Raw genomic sequence first — 19,370 nt, 5'->3', positions numbered from 1 at the left:
AAGGGCTAGTCAACAATTTAAGAAAACAATAGGCGCAAAGTTCAGTTTGCAAGCTTACACCTTAAATACAAGCCATATTTACTAAATAACAAATCTTTTACAATTGCATCAAAAATAAAGAGTGAAATTCTCGGCTGCATGTCAGGTTTTCAATTCATCAATGTTTTTGCAATTATGGTTTGCAAGCAGCCAAATATCAAATGAATATCTTAACGCAATTACAAAAGAGTAATCTTATCAAATGGCACAGACGACATTCAGAAACCTCAATGAAAGACCTTGAAGACCTTCCCAGGTATCTTGCTTTTTAAATTTAAAAGCGTACATATTTAAAAGCAAGCAAGGGTGTTGGATTTTATTTACTGGTTTACTGGCTGTTGCAGCAGTCATGTTGATGTCAATAGCCATAATACTCTGGGTGATTGATGTGTGGAAAGTTAACTGCTGTGATGCAATCAATGAAGTCTAGTGAGTCATTGCATTAGAAGGTCCACTAATTCCTTTAGGAGAAACAGCCTTTTTTGTGTTATTTTACGAAGTTCAATGTGTGTATAAAAACACTGAAAAGAAATGCATTTATTATTATTGCCTGGAACTGAATGATTTTTTCAACCAACCAATATCACAGTAAAATTCTCACTTCGAAGTTCACAGTGCATTCTAGTACATTTAGCATTGATTACCCTTTCTTTCCTCTTAACCTTCACTGCACCACTTGTTGGCATGTATCTGCTTTCAAAGAGTAGGTGGGATCAGTCTGAACTGCCAAATTCTCCATGCCCCAGTAACAATCAGACAGCAGGAAACATGAATTAAGTAAAGTCAGTGCATAATAGTCACTTTTAGCACTCTCCCAATGGTACTTGAGGATGGAATGCCTGGTAGTGGCACAACATACAGTATTTGCATTTTCATTTATTCAATACTGTTCAATTAAAACAGAAAAGAAAAGAATTGTAAAAGAACAGTGAAAAGAACAAATGAAATATTTGGCTTTTTCTTAAAAACTGTGCAGTTGGGATACACATATGCTTGCAGCAAGATGCACCTGAATGAGCCAGGAATGCCATTCTAGACGTTCGTGGTCTTGCACATCTACAGGTTAACATTGTGCTGAACAAACACTGATCAGAATGTACAAGTAACTGTTTCAAAAAGCTATTTAATTTAACAATGAATCATTGCCCTTTAGCTGATTTGTATCACAGCTAAGACTATGCCATTTATTTCAAAATGCAGAGATGCATTAACATGAAGCAATAACGGTGTTAGGATTGCTAAGTTATTGTTTGCAAGGTGAATGTGAACATTAAGACAATCATTCATATGCTTCACAGTAGTCACAGAAATATTCATACATTAAACAGCACTGCTATATAGTATGAAACGTGAATAAGTAGTAATGAATCCTGGATTTAATGTACTGCTGCTTCCAGAAGATTTTAAAAATCAGCATGGAAATGTCTGTTATTGCAAACAAGTCACAGTAAGTTGGGGTAGAATAATTTGCGTTTTAAACTTTGAATGTATGCCTTTACAGAGACATAATCTGGCAATGTATTTGAATTCACATGACTGGACTGTATATTCTGAGAACTATGTTAATTGAATTTACTATATATAATTGTTTTTAAACACTAAAATACTGAAATCGTCTTGCATACAAGTACATATTTCAATTACTTTGAAATATTCTGACAACTGCCTTTGAAAAACACATTATCTAGTGTTTTTTTGCTGAGTAACTACATTATTGTAGCAGTTACTGCCAATTGCCTCTTAAGCTTTAATTCAAAAAAATCTTTCAATTACGTCAGTTTATGACGACTGTGCCGATGAGGCTGCCAACATAATTTTTTAAATCACATTTAAAAATCATTTAAAATCTTGAAAATATTATTTTCTTTTGTTCAGTAGTATTGTGTCTTTGTACATCTAGTCAAGCACACAAAATGTTCTTTCATACAACTTTCCTGGGGTACAACCACGAAAAGAGTTACAAAATACATGAAGCGACATAGGTGTGAGCAGGAAGCTTTCTCATAACTATATCAATAAATTCATTATCAGGTATAACATACAGCCATTTTGTGAATAAAATATTCTTTATTTACCCGCCCTGAACTCAACTCAACATTTTGAACAGAAAAAAAATGGTTTTAAAAATCAAACATTATTGACACTTTCACAAAGCTTCTGAGAATTTGTCAGCATTGTTGTGAAGGAATTCTGATTTGTACATTCAATAATTACAATTACAACCTAAAGTGCTCTGATTATTCCTACAATAACAGTACCATAAAAATTTAAGTCAGTAGTTTATTGTACCTATAAACTTTTAAATAACTACTTGTTATATAGTAATTCCTCACCAACCAGCCAATGACAACAACTATCCTGGTGGTTGCATACAAGACCACAAGATGTAGAAACAGAAGCAGGCATTCATCCTGTCGAGATAGTAAGAACTGCAGATACTGGAGTCAGAGATGACATAGTGTGGGGCTGAAGAAGGGTCCCGACCCGAAACGTCAACTTTCCTGCTCTCTAATGCTGCCTGGCCTGCTGTGTTCCTTCAGCTCCACTATTCAGCCTGTCGAATCTGCTCTGCCATTCAAATGAGATCAAGGCTGATCTGATAATCCACCTTCCTGCTTTTTGCCCCAAGGCGCTTGATTACCTTCCTGATTAAAAATATGTCTATCTCATTCAGGAATATACTTAACAACCTAGCCCTGACAGTCCTCTTATGGTAAACCACTGCACAAATTCACTACCCTCAGAAAAAAATCCTCATCTGTCTTAAATGGCCAATTCCTCATTCTTAGGTTATGTCATCTGGACCCAAGGTCTCCCCCAAGAAGAAAATCTTTCTGCACCTACTTTGTCAACTCCCTTTAGAATTTTGTATGTTTCAATAAGATAACCTCTCATCCTTCCAAACTTGCCAGGTCAACTACTCAACCTCACAGGACAGTTCCTCTATACTTGGGTTTGACCTAGTGAACCTTTCCTTGATGACTTCCAATGTCAGTACATATAACTTAGATAAGGAGCCTATAACTGTTCACAGTATTCCAGCTCTACATTATTCTATTGAGAATTCTGTATTTTTATATGGTATTCCCTTTGAATTAAAAGCCAAAATTTCCATTTGTCTTCCCTATTACATGAAATTGAATGCCAGCTTCCCATGATTTCTGCACAAGGGCTCCAAATCCCTCTGTGCAGTAGCTTTCTGCAGTCCTTTTCCATATAAATAATATTCAGCTCCTCCATTCTCTCTGTCAAAGTGCATAACTTCACATTTGCCCACTTTATATTCCATCTGCCAAGCTTTTGCCTGTTTATATCCCTCTGCAGATTCTTTGAGTTATCCTCACCATCTATCTGCAAACTTAGCTATTATACATTTGCTTCCCTCATCCAAGTCATTAATATAGATTGTAAATGTGACCCCTTGAGCACTCCATTAGTTATAGGCTGCCATCCTGAAAATGCAACTCTTTATCTTCCATTGGTTAGCCAACCCTCTAGCCATGCAAACACACTACCTCTAACACCTTCAGCTCTTAATCAGTAGCCTAATGTATAGTACTTTATCAAACAACCTTCTAAAAATCAAAATAATACATTAATTGCATCACCTTTTAACATACTTGTTACCTCCTAATAGAATTCTAGTAAACTATGTTTGATCATATTATGCATTTCTAAATGCTCTGCCATTGCATGCTTTATAATCAACTCTTAACAATTTTCCCCAACAACTGGCCTATAGTTACTTGTTTTCTTGTCTCCTTCCTTTTTCGAATAAATGCTCTGAAACTTTTCCAGAATCTAAGGATTCTTGGAAAACTACCAGTGTACCCTTGTCATTTGCTACTTTCCTTAATATCTCAGAATGCATTCCATCAGGACAGCAGATTTATCTTCAGCGCTATTACTTTCCCTAGCAGTTTTTCCTCTAGTGGCAGTTCCAGTATTTAATGCTTTTTCCCTTTTTGCCTCTCATTTCATATTTTTTAAATTTACACATGGGATGTGGGCATCACTGACTGGACCGACATTTGTTGCCACAGTCAAGGACTTTCCACATGTAAACAAAGGGCAACTTGGTGACGGGATACCGGCCTCTGTGGAATTATTTTAGTGGCGATGAGAGTAAAACACATTCCTGAAGAAAGTTACTTGTAACAATTGCCCTTCAGTTGGGCTAAGCATTGCTTTCATCATGCTATTACTTGGGAAACTTGACTCATTTGACCTTGCTGTTGAAAAGTGGGCCTAGAACATGGAAAGAATGTGTTAGTTTTTTCCAGGCAAACGACATTGGGGCAGATGAAAAGCAATGGGCTGAGGAGTGGCAGATGGAGTTTAATTTGGATAAACACAAAGTATTGCATTTTGGTAAAACAAACAAAGACAGGACTTATACAATTAATGGTAGGGCCCTGCATAGTGTTGTAGAACAGAGAGGCCTGTTCAGGTACATAATTCTTTATGGAGGTTTATAAAATCATGAGGGGCACAGATAAGGTGAATAGGAAAGGTCTTTTCCCTAAGGTAGGGGAGTTCAAAACTAAAGGGCATATTTTTAAGCTGAGAGGAGAAAGATTTAAAAAGGACAAGGGGCAACTTTATTTTACACAGAGTGTTTAGTATATGGAATGAACTACCAGAGGAAGTGATAGATGCAGGAACAGTTACAACTTCTAAAAGACATTTAGATAAGTTCATAAATAGGAAACGTTTGGAGGGATATAGGCCAAATGCAGGCAAGTGAAACTAGTTTAGTTTGGGAACATGGTCGGCGTGGACTAGATAGACCAAAGGGTCTGTTTCCATGCTGTATTACTGTGACTCCGAGTAATTTTCCTGACGGCCTATGGTCCTGCAGCTTTTTCTGTTATTAGGAGCTTAACTTTCCTTGAGGCATCAGATACAAAAACCTTTCAAGAGTTGACAGATTTAGTTAAGGAATATTACGACTCCCAAGCCTCCTTTAATTCTGAGACGCTATCGATTTTACTTGGCAACTTGAGAACCGGGGAAGCTATGCTGGTATTTTTGACCACATTAAGATAGCTGGCAGAGGCATGCAACTTTATTTTATTTGTTAATGAGGTGCTTAAAGACCAGTTGGTATGTCGGATTAGTGATGTAACCGTGGAAAAGCGCCTATCAGCTAAAGCCCAACTAGACTTCAGACGAACACTACGCTACTACTGGCTTTATCATTGGAAAATGCAGCAAGTGGAGCAAATGATTTGCAGGGTATTCCGATTGAAGTGGACAACCTCGCCAGTCCAACTGAGTTTGGGGAACACCGCTTGAATGCAGCAATTGCATGGCCTCACTCAGGACATATCCTGATCAGAGGGACTCTAGGTCAGCCCATAGCAAACCTCCCCAAACAAAGACGAGCCTCGGCTAAACGGTGAAAATTTTCTTCAGAATCCAAGCTGGCAAGCCAATACAGTTGCTGTTGGTATCCAGATTTGTGACAGCAAAAGTGTTCTACCAGACCTAAATTGATTAGGATAACTCATAGGCCGGCATCCAAGAGCGTGCGTGCCCTGGAAAGTCCACCTACATCTTGGGAGTGGGGCGGGGGCGGAGGTGGCAGCACTTAAATTGCTTAACAACATCCAAATCAGAATCAATCAAAATAAACACCCAGTGAAATGATCACCCGGTTTTAATCGAGGTCGATACTGGTTTGGCTGTTTCAGTAGTTGCGGAACCAATTTTCAACAAAATTTGCTCTGGACTCCAACCCTTAAGTTTGCACAAGACCTTGGTTAGGCTGAGAACCCATAGTAGGGAACTTTTACAGATTAAGGGTACAACTTCAGTTCCAGTCTCTTATGAAACGCAGCTGGTTCAGTTATCAGTGATTCCCCAGCACCATAGTTGACAGGGCCCTCATCCAGGTCTGACCCATCTCCCATACTTCAGCCCTCAAACCATCTCTTCCCTTCCACAACAGTAATAGGGTTCCCCTTGTCCTCACCTAACATCCCACCAAAATTCACATCCAGAGGATTATTAGCCACCATTTCTGCCACCTCTAGCAGGATCCTACCACCAGACACATATTCCCCTTCCCTCCTTTGTCAACTTTCCGCAAGGGCCTTTCCCTCCGGGACACCTTGGTCCACTCCTCCTTCACTCCCATCACTCCCTACAGCACCTACCCCTGCAACATCAGAAGATGGACAACCTGACTGTTTATTTCTGTCTTCCTCAGTATCCAAGGGTATAAACACACCTTCCAGGTGAAGTAGTGCTTTACCTGCACTTCACCAAATCTACAGCCAAAGTCATACAACACAGAAACAGACCCTTCGCTCCAACAAATCCATGCTAACCATAATCCCAAACTAAACTAGCCTAACCTGCCTGCGTTTGGCCCTTATCCCTCCAAATATTTTTATTCATGTACCTGTCCAAATATCTTTTAAACATTGTAACTGTACCTGGATCCACCATTTCCTCTGGAAGTTCATTCCACACACAAACCACACTGTGTAAAAGAAAAGTTGCCCCTCATGCCTTTTTTCAATCTTCTTCCTCTTGCAAGAAAAATATGCCCACTAGTCTTGAAATCCCCACCCGAGGGAAAGGTTACCTGCCATTGCCCTTATCTATACCCCTCATGATTTTATAAACCTTTATAAGTTCAGCCCTCAACCTCCCATGCTTCAGTGAAGAAAGTCCCAGTCTTTCCAGTCCATTTTTGTATCTCAAATTCTCCATTTCCGGCAACATCCTGGTAAACCTTTTCTGAACCCTCTCCAGCTTAACAATATCCTTCCTATAACAGAGTGACCAGAACTTGATACAGCACTTCAGAAGTACTCTAGTCTACGTTATTCACTGCTCACAATGTGGTCTGCTCTACATTGGGCAAATGAAGCATAGACTGGGTGACCGCGTCACAGAACACCTATGTTCTGTCCACAAAAAAGACCCTGAGCTTTCAGTTGCCTGCTACTTCAACACACCCCCTTGTTCCCTGGTCAACATCTCGGTCTCAGATTTGCTGCAGTGCTCCAGCGAAGCTCAGCGCAAGCTGAAAGAACATCTTCGCATTTCTGCTTGGGAACTCTATATTGAATCCAGAAAGCTGTAGAGTTCAACAATTTTAGGGCTTGAGACAACTTTTCCCATGTCCTTACCCCAACCCCAAACACCAGGCCTTGTTATCACATGGTCTGCTTTTGCACACTATCCATTGTTTGCCATTAAATAGTCCCCATCAGCAGCCATTCATTCTCCTAGGTTGACTGTCATCCACTCCTTTGTCTGTCCAACTGTTCTTCTCTCTCTTTGGGCTCTATCTCCACCAAGGTGGAATGTTCTTTAGAGGGTCAGTGTGGACAAACGGACTGTAGGGCCTGCTTCCACATTGCAGGGATTCTATGATGGTACTATAACAACCTATGACATTAAAGAGCTAAGTGGAAAGGCTAATTATCAAAGTGGAAATTTGAAAATGACAAAAACATAGAGCGCTGTAATTCACTTTATATTCCTAAGCTTGCAGACTTGGATCGAACGTTGTATGAATGGTCTTCACTAAAGAAGATGGAAGGTACATGTATCTCTCAACGAAGCTTGTGGAAAAGGCTAAGGAATTTTATAAGACGACGAAAATAATGGAGTTGTGTGCCTTTTCTCAAGGATGGCTCACTCACTTTAAGATATGTCCCATGCCATAGGAGGGGAACCTGAAATCTGTGGAGAAGAAATCAGCTGAATACTTTGAGAAATTTTAAACTTGTGATTGGACATGACCTGGCGGTCAAGCAGACCTATAATGCTGACAAGACAGCGTTATTGTGGTGATGCCTTCCAAGTTGTGCGCGTTTGTGTGCGAGCGCGTGTGTGTAAGAGTGTGTGTGTGCGCGCGCATGCGTGTGCTTTTGTGTGTGCGTGCGTGTGCTTTGGTGTGTGCGCTTGCGTGCACATTTGTCTGTGCGCGTGTTTGGGTGTGTGTGTTTGTGTGTGCGGGTGCGTGCTTTTGTGTGTGTGTGTTCTTTTGTGTGCGGGCGCGTGCTTTTGTGTGTGCGGGCACATGCTTTTGTGTGTGCGCACGCTCGCGCTTTTGTGTGTGCATGCTTTTGTGTGTGTGTGTGTGTGTGTGTGTGCTTTTGTATGTGTGCGCTTTCGCGTGTGTGCGCACGCGTGCGGGTGCATGCTTTTGAGTGTGTGCGTGTGCGCGCGCTTGCGCTTGCTTGTGTGTGTGTGCGTGCGTGCGCGTGCGTGCATGTGTTTGTGTGCGTGTGTGAGAGAGAATGCATAAAGTGAAACTGACTTATTGGAAAATTTACAAAACAAAGATGTTGCAAAGGCTTAATTCATCTTCCTGTTGACTACAAAGCCCAAAGTTACACTTGGATAAATGCAGAAATTTTTACTTGGTGGTTTCTTCTTGTTTTTATGCCGAGTGTGAATGAACAATTACGAAAGAAAGGAATGCCTGAAGATAGCACAGTTGTGCATTTATTGGATAATTGTCACACTCACACCCCTGCAGAAGAACGTATTAATGGCAATAGCTTTGTTTGTTTAGTGCCTGCTAATGTGACAAGCTTGGTTCAGCAAATGGATCAGGCTGCAATCCAAAATTGGAAAATATTTTACTGTATGATTTCATGAAAGAAAAACTTACCGATTTTAATTCAAGTACTCTATCAAAGATGTCACTTTTTAACATGTAATTTGTATAGAACCAGGTGAAAAGTGAAACTCTGCAAAGACACTGGTGAAATCTATGGCCTTTTGTCATGTTTGAAGAAGGATCGAGGAAGAAGTTTTTGAAAGGGATTTAATATTTAAAAAGGCAAGCAAATCAAAACTGTGTGAAGAAATCATGGAATTGGTTGACCGTGCTAGTGCAGCAAATCCAGTGAAAAACATTTCCAAAGATGAACTTGATGAATGACTGGATGTCGATAAGAATGCTCCTGTTACAACGACATTAAATACTGAAGAAAGTATAGATAGTGTTTTTGAATCATGACAAACCAAAAATTCAGAGGAGGAAAGTGATGACAAGGGGGAGCAGGTTGAAAGAGTTTCATGGCGGACTGCTACCAAAGGATTTGAAAATGTTCAAAAACTTGTTGAGCAGCGAAACTGCTTTGCTGAACAAACTGTCATGCAGCTTCACCTCCTGCATTCCTAATTTTTGCATGAGAAGAGGAAAGCATGCCAACAGGCAGATATAAAAAATTTATTCAAGAGGCCTCAACCCCCATCTCCTCAGCCCTCATCACCAGTAGCTACACATGCTACAATTGCTACTGCTGTTGATGGCCCTGATGAAATACTGTCAGAGTTTCCAGAATCCAGCATGTAAACTGCACTGCCCTTTTGACATTTAGTTCAAGATTTGTTGAAAGAATACCAGTGTACACTGTACTGGGTTTCTAGAAGAGTATTTCTCATCTCTCAACTGGTAGCCCTCTATTTGCCTTACATGCCAGGTAACAAAAGGTTACTTTATATTTCATTCTTAATCAAACTTAGCATCTGGGATATAGAACATCTGTTCATGAGCGCTTAGTGTTTTTGAGACCTTCAACATTGACCAAATTGTCAAGGACTGATATCAAACTCAATGAATTATTTTTTGAAGCTCCATGGTTGTTATAATTGCCTTGAGAAATGAGGCAACTCCTCTGACCCAGAAACATCAAACAAATGATGAAAATAACTAATTTATTTCAGGTCCTATTGGAAGAAGTAGAAATGCTGGTCAGGAAAGCAGGAAGACTCCCTAATCTTCTTCCATTGCTGGTATTGAATCTCCACTGTTGATCTGAACAGCCAGAACAAGTAGGGACCTAAGGTGCAACTTTTTCATGCAGAGGGGGGTGCCTGTATGGAATGAGCTGCCAGATGAAGTGGTGGAGGCTGATACAGTTACAACATTTAAAAGGCATCTGAATGGGTACGTGAATAGGAAGGGATTAGAAAGATATGGGCCAAATGCTGACAAATAAGACTAGATTGATTTAAGATAGCTGGTTGGCATGGATAAGTTGGACAGAAGGGTCTGTTTCCATGCTGTACAGCTCTATGATTCTATGCAGAAGGGGCCTCCGTCTAATACTTCATCCGAAGATGAGTTCAAACAATGCAAGTTCCCTGTCTTCTGCACAAGTGCAGTCAAGATCTTTAGTGTGAATGCACAAAATTAAAACTCCAAATCATAATTTGTAACAGTCCTACCATTAATCCTTGCAGATTCCACTAGTGACACCTTGCCTTAGCGTCAATCACGAGTAGTATCTACATTCCGTGGTTTAACCAATATGCATTCCATCTTTTTCTTAATTTGTTCATGGGATATGGATGTCACTACCTAGGTCAGTACTTATTGCACATCTCTATTGCCCAGGGGGCAGTTAAGCTTCAACCACATTGCTATGGATCTGGAGTCACATGTAGGCCAGACCAGATAAGGACAGATTTCCTTCCTAAAAGGGTATTTTAGTGAACTAGATGGGTTTTTACAAAACAATTGACAGTGGTTACACAGTCAACTTTAGGTCAGTTCTTTATTCCATGTTTTACTCAATTTAAATTTCACCATCTGCCTTGGTAGGATTCAAACTCATGTCCCTTGAACATTGGCCTGTGATTCTTGATTGCTAGTCCAGTGACATTACCACACACCATACCTTCTGTCGTAGAGGCTATCACCCTACTGTGAGGGCTGATCTGAAAGTCTTGCTTAAATCTATAACAACCATATAATTTCCAACTACAACAAGAGATATCATTTCATTTAAAATCTTCCAATAAATATATTGCATAAAACTGTTTTTCATAAGACAATACTAACACCAAGTTATTCCTGATTAGGTGTTTCACTTCTTCCTATGTTGTCTTCTTATACTTTACCCACGTTAGATAAGGCTTTAGAGCTTAGTCAAGCATTACTCCCATTTTGAATAGTTCTCTTTGGTACTTAACACAAAATATTTTGTTAGCAACTTCTTACTGGGGTGTTTCCACAGCTGGTGCCTTTTCCTTCTTGTTTTTATCTTCATCAGTTCACCAATGATCACATTACGTAAATACACACAAAAATTCATGGGCTGCCATCAATTGCTTCACCACTTTGAAAATGGTTGGGGCAGACTTATAAACTGGAAATCCTATGAATGGTCAGTACTGATGTGAGCAATTTTTTTTCTAAATTCCATGGTTCATAATGTTTTCTTAGGTTTTCAGTCAAATAAAAAAAGTAGTTTCTTCACACAGTTTCAGACATTTCACTCAACTGTAAGAGGACAAGTGCTCTAACTTTTGAGCATCCATTGGACTATGAAGACAAAAATGCTTAACTACATTGGGGAAAATTACAACTAGTTATTATGACCGACATGGACAACAGCTTGAAGGCACAAAAGTTTAAACTCGCTTTCCAGTTTAAGAGCATATGGAAAATCAAATTGAAACAATGAGTAACAGTACAATTGATTTTCCCCCAAGAAAACTGAATGTTCTCCATACAGGTCATGGTTTTCCATTTTGAATGACAAACATTCAACATTTACTTTAATTTGGCTCCAAATATAATTAAGCATCCCTGTTGGTCATCTTAAGTAAACTAATTTTGTGCAAAATTCAATGTTTGCTACTTTAATGGCTACACCTAAATAAAGTTGAACATTTGTTTTCTAGATTGTTTGGATAAACATAGCAGTTCAAAATATCCTGAACTGAAAAATGCACTATATGTGAACCAACGAATAGTAAACTCTGCACACTAACACCATAATATCTCCTATCAGACAACAGGTGTTATAACTCCCTTTGAAAATCCTCACTTAAAATTAAAGGCTTTCAAAAGAAGTTTACACCACCAAAACAAAATCATGAAAACAGCATTCTAAAACAAGACATAATTTTTGGTTCATCTTATTTTGAGAAATCGCCCCTTGATTTTACAACAATTAATACATATAAACATAATAAATCTGAATCAAATAAGAGGAATGTTTAAATAGAGGTAGGAAAATAAATTGGTTTGTGACCTAAAAATTGAAACACAACTATCATGTCAAAATGATACAGGTAATGCTAAGCAAAGTCAGAGTTAGACAGATGGGCTACGTTTCTACACTGCATATTAAAATTTAGCTTCTATTATCTAAAGAGACATGCGATTTTTGATTTCTAATGACATTTAAGTTCCATTTATATCAGAAACATGGCACTGAGAAAAAGCAGCTTTACCTTGAAAATATAGTTGCAATACTACAATTTCCTAGAATCAATACAAAGTGAAATCATTTCATACTGACCGTAAAGTTTTAGTGTAACTGTTCTAACTGCAACATTAGATATATGATAATATTTAATGTCTGGTGCAAGTTTTTTTTTCCCCCAATTCATTCTTGTGTTGAGAGCACCATACAATTTGCTTTTGGGTTAGCTGTCCTGAAAAGGTAGGACACGTCCTCCTTCTTAAACCACTGGTAATAGTTGATACAACTGAATAGCTTGATTGGCCAGTTCAGTGGGGAGTTAAGAGCTATGCCAGCGTAGGACTGGAACAGCACCAGGCTACATTGAGTAAGGATGGCAAGTTCCCTTTCCTGTGGAATATTAAGGAATCAGTTTGAATTTTATGGAAATCCACCAACTTCTCAGCTTTTTATTCCCTTTACAAAGAAAAACTGAACTCAAATTCTTAAACTGAATTATAGTCCAGTTCTCTAATTACTAATCTATTGATAATCACAACACATATGCCAAACAATGCAAACAATCCCTGCATAATGCACTAACATGCTAAATGATATTATAGACTCAAGTCCTGGAATGAGGTTGACCTTTCTAACCACATATGAAAATAATAACCATTGAAGTAAGGCTTTGGTAGGTGTGAAATACTTTCTACCTGTACCAAATATTTTAATTGATTTTGTCAAATATTTTAATAGATTGAAGTATTTTCTGGTCTCAACTAATCAGTAAAATGGGCTTTGAACGACTGAGCAAATTTCTTCACATACGTGGAGCAGGTGAATGCTCTTTCCCAAATGTGAGTTCACTGGTGTATGGTTAGCTTGGATAAACTGCTGAACCTTTTAGCACAGTAAGTGCACCTGAATGGCCTCCCCTCAGTGTAAGATCTCAAGTCTGCAGTAAGGCTAGTGGAATGCTTGAACCTCCAACACATCAACATTTCAGACTAAATACTTCAAACAGCCAAACAAATAGGGTCTTTAAAGGAATGGTCCAAATATATGCATTGGCAGTTGGCTGAGGTAATTTTCTTGGTCATTTAATACTATTAACACGTAACATTTCACGTGTTTTGTGCAATTTAGCTCTATATATTCTGAAATACCAGATTTGAAAACAACTTTATTACATTTAATTTGTAATTGTAATTCAAATGTGACTTCTTATTGTTCTGGCATGCAAAACATTATGTTTTTCTGGCAAATGAGCAGGTAATATGCTTCATTATGCAATTGGTTAATCTCAACATTTTGGATTTACTAAATGACAAGAATTCAACAACTAGCCTATTATCTGAAACAAAAATGTTATCAAAGCAGAGAAATGTTACCTTAGTTTACTATGCAGAAACACTTGCCATAACAATAATATGGTATATGCTCCAATACACTGTCAGAATTCCTACCTTCTTTGTTTCTCAGTGTTCCGCAACCTACAACGTTGAGTTGGATCTCATCATCATCATCTTCTTCTTCTTCCTGATCATGGCCCAACATCATCCAACTCTCTACATCTTCATCATCCTCCGTTTCCGAATTTTCACTTCCTTTAATCACTGCTGGGATCTGTGGCACCTTTCTGCTCAGACTGTCCCTGCTCTGTGACAATTTCTGCACTTCGGTCAGTCTACCCACACTTGACTTCAGGTATTCAGCTGATATTTGTTCAGACTTCTCTACAGATTGATCTTTTCTTCCAAGGACTTCACAATCTGAGGGCTTAACACCTTTGCAGGCATATACACTATCGTCACATTCAGTATCTGACAAAATAATGACATCTGGATCATCTGAAATGACTATGACATCATTACCAGAAGTTACAATTGCGTTTTTTGTTTCCTGTGTCAATTTTCCATTGTCTTCAACTGAAGCAGAGTCAGGATGGGCTGAGTCCATCTTTCTGTCCATCATTAGTCTACTGAGGTTGTTCGCATAGTGCACTTGGCTGTACAGCTGGAACTCTAAATCACTATCTACCCCAGTATCACTGGATGACTCCTCACGATACAGTTCATCTTCATAGGCCTCTTTATCTTCGTAACCAGCAAACATTGTCAAAGGAGAAAATGTTCTGTATAAAAAGAAATGAAAGGTTTTAAAAACAAATATCAGTTTTTTTTTGAGAAAACAAATAGTGCTATCAGTGAATGGGCACGACAAAATTAAAGCTAGACTTAAAAATCTTGAACACAACCTCACATTCCTGATCCAAATCATTGGTGATTTTATTCTTTGTTGGGCTATTTGGGCACAATCTACTCACAAACTTCACAAAGCAATTTGAATCTTCCCAATCATACACTTCTTCCAAATATTTGTATATTTTTTCCCTGACGCTAAATTCAGTGGTCTATAGCTTGTTGGTTTAACCTGCCTTGTTTTTTTGAAAAACAGTAAGACATTTCCTACTTCCAATCTTCTTGTACTATCCTCAAGCATTGAGTTTTGAATGATCACAACCCACGCTTGCCCAATTTCTACATCTATTACTTGTAATATCTTCAAGTGGAAACTATCTGGGCCTGGGTATGTGGGTGCTTTTAAGGTAGAATCTAATGCAGAAGAAGAGCAGGAACAGGGCAGATATACTCATGGGGAGATCTGTTAATGCCGTTGGGGCAGATTTAAATTAGATTGGTAGGGGGACAGGATGCTGACAAGTAGTTCAGAGGGGATAGACGTTGAGATGCAACAGACATTGAGATGGAACTAGAAATTAAAACACAAGTGAGTTTGAAAGCCAGAGGAAATGCAGGATAAACAGAAGAAAGAAGCAAGTTTAGCATATAGTTTTAATACAAGGAGCTGAAGGAAATAGGATTATTTACATAAGGATAAGCCTGGGAAATACAGACCTGAGAGTCTGATTTTGGCAGTGGGTAAGTTGTTGGAAGTGATTCTGAAAGATAGAATTTATATGCATTTGGAGAGGCAAGGAATGATTAGGGACAGTCAGCATGGTTTTGTGTGAGGGAAACTGTGTCTCACAAACTTGATTGAGTTTTTTGAGAAAGTAACCAAGAAGATTGATAAGGGCAGAGCGGTAGACATTGTCAAATACTTCCTAAAGTCCAAGTAAACAAAGTTTTGCATGCTAGACTAATTAGTAAAGTTATATCACATGGGATTGAGGGTGAGCTTGCCAACAGGATGCAAAATTGGCTTAACAGCAGGAGACAAAGTGATGGTGGAGGGTTGTTTCTCAGACTGGAAGCCTGTGACCAGTGGTGTTCCACAGGGATTGGTACTGGGTCTACTTTTGTTTGTCATTTATATAAATGATTTGGATGAGAATTTAGGAGATATGGTTAGTAAGTTTGCAAATGACACCAAAATTGATGGTATAGTGGACAGTGAAGGAGGTAATCTAAAATTACAAAGAGATCTTGATTAATTCGGGCAATGGGTTGAGGAATGGAAAATGGAGTTTAATTTGGATAAATGCAAGGTATTGCATTTTGGTAAAACAAACAAGGACAGGACTTATACAATTAATGGTAGCGCCGAACAGAGAGACCTAGGGGTTCAGGTACATAACTCTTTGAAATTTGCATCATGTGTACACAGAGTGGTTAAGGAGATGTTTAGCACGCTTTCCTTCATTGCTTAGCCCTTTGAGTAAAGGAGTTGGGATCTCATGTTAAGGTTGTACAGGACACTGGTGAGACTTCTTCTGGAGTAATGTGTACAGTTGTTGTCACTCTGCTACTGGAAGGATATTATTAAATTGGAGAGGGTTCAGAAGAGATTTACAAGGATATTGCCAGGAATGGAGGGTTTGAGTTATTAAGAGAGGCTGGGACTTTTTTTCACTGGAGTGTAGGAAGTTGAGAGGTGGCTTTTTGGCCACCGATTCAGGTGTAGTGTGAGAATAGCTAATGCATTAGTGTCTCTCATAACTTCATCCCACCTCACCACCATTTAGTGAATCCGACTCTGATTATCTTTGCAGCCCATTGGACACATGAAGTAGTGATTGCTGAGTAGCCAAAGCATACCATTTTGGAGGATACTCAAACTTCAGGGACGAAAGGCAGAAAGTTTCAAACTGCATGCAAAGCCATACCTAGGTATGCAGACTCCTGAACCTAAGCAGAAGATTCAGAACATCAGTAGAAACACTATTAACTTTTATCCCTGATGACTGCTTCACGAGGAGAGATTGAGTAGATTTGGTCTGTACTTATTGAAATACAGAAAAATGAGACAATGTTAATGAAACATGCAAGATTTTTAGAGGTCTTGACATGGTAGATACAAATGTTTCCCTTTGTGGGAACATCTTGGACCAGAGGACATAATCTCAGAATAAGGAGTCACACATTTAAGACAGATGATTTAGGATACTTATCAAAAATAATATGGATAGGCCAGGATTTACAAGAATGTTGCCAGAACTGAAGAGTTTGAGTTAAAAGAGAGCCTGCATAGGCTGGGACCTTTTCTCTTGAGCATCAGGGGCTGAGGGGTAACCTTATAAAGCTTTATAAAATCATAAAAGGACATAGATAAGATAAATACTTTGAGGGGGTGTCCAAAACTAGAGGGCATAGGCTTAAGGTGAGACTGGAAAGATTTAAAAGGGACCTGAGAGGCAACTTTTTTCCACACAGAGGGTGGTGTATGTATGGAATGATCTGCCAGAGGACGTGGTAGATGCAGGTACAATTACAGTATTTAAAAGACATTTCGACAGGCACTTAAATAGGAATAGCTTGGAGAGAAAAACCAAAAGAACTGCGGATGCTGTAAATCAGGAGCAAAAACAAAAGTTGCTGGCAAAGCTCTGCAGGTCTGGCAGCCTTTGTGCCGAGAAAGCAGAGTTAACGTTCCCAGCCCCAGTGACCTTTCTTCAGAACTGGGCTGGAAACGTTTAATTCTATTTTCTCTCCACAGATACTACTGGACCCCGCTGAGTTTCTCCAGCAATTTCTGCTCACGACATCCAGGTGGGCAGGAGGGCAACTGACTAACCAGTCCTCAGGGCATGGTGAGTCACGGGACGGCTAACGGGAAAAGAGGCCATTCGGGCCTCCAGGACTTGGGCCGGGCGGAGATCAACGAGCCCTCACCTGTGAGTGGCAGCGACTCCAGGTGCGCGGGGGTAACTTAGCGGCACGTGACCACCTCCATTGTCTCCCTCTCCCTAGAAGGTGCCTGGCTTCCCAGAGCGTGCCCGCGGACACACGCGGCAGGTCAGCACGTGCGGGCTCGCGAGAGGTACCGGACAAAGTTGAAGGAGTCGTCAGGGCCCCAGGACTCTAACGGCTCTCCGTTCGGCCCGGCACCCTGACAGGCCGCCTTCATGTATCTTCTCCGGCGCCGGTCATGAGTTTCCTCGTGTCTCTTCTTTTTAACAGCCTGTTTTGCGGGAGAGTTTTACTCCGTAGACACCAACGTGTTTACATCAGGAAGAAACTGCCGGCAGCCCAGACAGTTGCACGTTTGCAGCTGGCCGACTAAAACCAGCGAACGCCTCGGATATTGTGCCGGCGGAAAAAAAAGCTTCCGCAAATTTTTATCCAGCTGGCCGGCTATGAATTTTCCCTTCGTTGGCTCTTTCGCAAGATTACTTTTAGCAGCGTGGTACCACACAGGAGTTTAAGCCTCTCATTACTGTGCGGCAGAATTTTCTTTTCATTCCTTCAAGCAAGAAAAGCACCAATTTTTTCAAGCGTCAAATTGGCACGGTATTTTGGATTATCACACTTTAAATTGTGGATTCATATCCCATTCCAGTGAAAATTGATGTAAACAATGTAAACGAGGCAACGCTAAATTCGATTTATAAACAGTTTTAGTCAGTGTGTTCAGATATGTTATCACACACCTTTGGAGCAAGTGGAACATGAACCCGGGTCTTGTGGTGGGAAGAGAAAACCTGAGTGATCCAACAACATGACCCCTGTCACAATATGCAAAACCTTTTTAAAGCCACCAGGACCATCTATACACTGAGGTGAAATGTACAAAATCCTCTTCATTTACAGGATGATGTCTGTCTTTTTCAAATATGTCAGTGACACCTATAAACACTAGAAGGAACATTTCCAACTATGAAACCAAAGTGTAAGGGAATACTCTCCAGGCTATCTGCCTGTACGCTGTAGTAGAATCCATGGGTGAATAACTATCAGTTGGAAAGCTACTGCGAGCAATTAAATAGATGAAGAACAACAAAACCTGCAGCCCCAAAGGTATTCCAGCAGAGGTCTTCAAAGCTGATAGGCTTTTGTTCACATCAAGACTCCAGTCACTGATCCTATGGATCTGACAGAATCCCTCCCACCTCCCTCTAAGGAAAGTGACCATTATAACTATTTTCAAGAAGGCAGATTGATCATGCTGAGACAACTGTCAAGGTAGTTCCCTGTTATCCATAGCAGGGAAAATCTTAACATGTCTGAAATCCTAATGCTGACTTCTTTGCCTGAGGAAATCCTCCCAGAGATGCAGAGAGGCTTTAGGCTGTCCAGATGAACTTCTGGCATGGTTTTTCTTACCTGACGGATCCAAGAAAAATGTTGAACACAACACGAGGAACTCTTCATCATGTTTATTGACTTGACTAAAGTATTTGACTCCGTAAATCGCAAGGGTCTAGAAATTAGGTTTTGTTGTGATGTGGACTCAAGTATGGGGTACAAGAGTACAGTGAAAAGCATACAATGTCGCCATACACGGTGCCATCTTAGATACAAAGTACCAGGGTACAAAATCTTAGTTACAGAAATACTAAAATAAGCAAAGTTTTAAAAGTTCAGCTTTTTACAGTCTTCTTAGCATAAAGTGGAAAAAAAAGTAAAGTTAAAATGTCAAACATTCCTTTCTTGAGCCATGGGCCTGCAGATGCTCCAAGCTGGCCTTCCCCAAGGGGGCTTGCTGTTCCCTACGCTGAGCTAAGACCTGCCCAAACACGCCAGCCTTTGCTACCGCTCACAAGGCTTCGATTCTGACTGCTGCCTCTTCGCCGACCACTGCTGCCACTATCCTTCATGGCCAACCACTGTTGATGCCATCTTTTGGTGCTGTCACTGCTGCTACCACCATCTTTCATCACCAGCTGCTGCCTCGCTGCTGCCACCATCCGGG

General features: G+C 39.9%; 1 protein-coding gene across 2 annotated transcripts in view; it reads right to left on the bottom strand.

Moving 5' to 3' along the window:
• The window catches only part of zcchc7 (zinc finger, CCHC domain containing 7), a 229,196-nt gene extending 211,421 nt beyond the window's left edge, over positions 1-17,775 (bottom strand). The window contains exons 1-2 of one of the 2 annotated variants that reach the window (XM_020512442.2): positions 17,677-17,775; positions 13,682-14,349 (exon numbers count right to left, since the gene is read on the bottom strand). In XM_020512442.2, the coding sequence (XP_020368031.2) occupies positions 13,682-14,330 (649 nt within the window). In that variant the 5' untranslated portion in view covers positions 14,331-14,349; positions 17,677-17,775. Of the gene's footprint in view, positions 1-13,681; positions 14,350-17,350; positions 17,657-17,676 lie in introns of those variants that run through there. The other variant, XM_048595322.1, reaches the window with a different exon arrangement.
• Between the last annotated feature and the right edge of the window lie 1,595 nt (positions 17,776-19,370).

The sequence above is a fragment of the Rhincodon typus genome, chromosome 3 (assembly GCF_021869965.1).
Source record: "Rhincodon typus isolate 14 chromosome 3, sRhiTyp1.1, whole genome shotgun sequence".
NCBI classification, from domain to species: Eukaryota; Metazoa; Chordata; class Chondrichthyes; order Orectolobiformes; family Rhincodontidae; genus Rhincodon; species Rhincodon typus.
The sequence above is the reverse complement of the archived record's forward strand: the minus strand, read 5'-3'. Positions and strand labels throughout refer to the sequence as shown.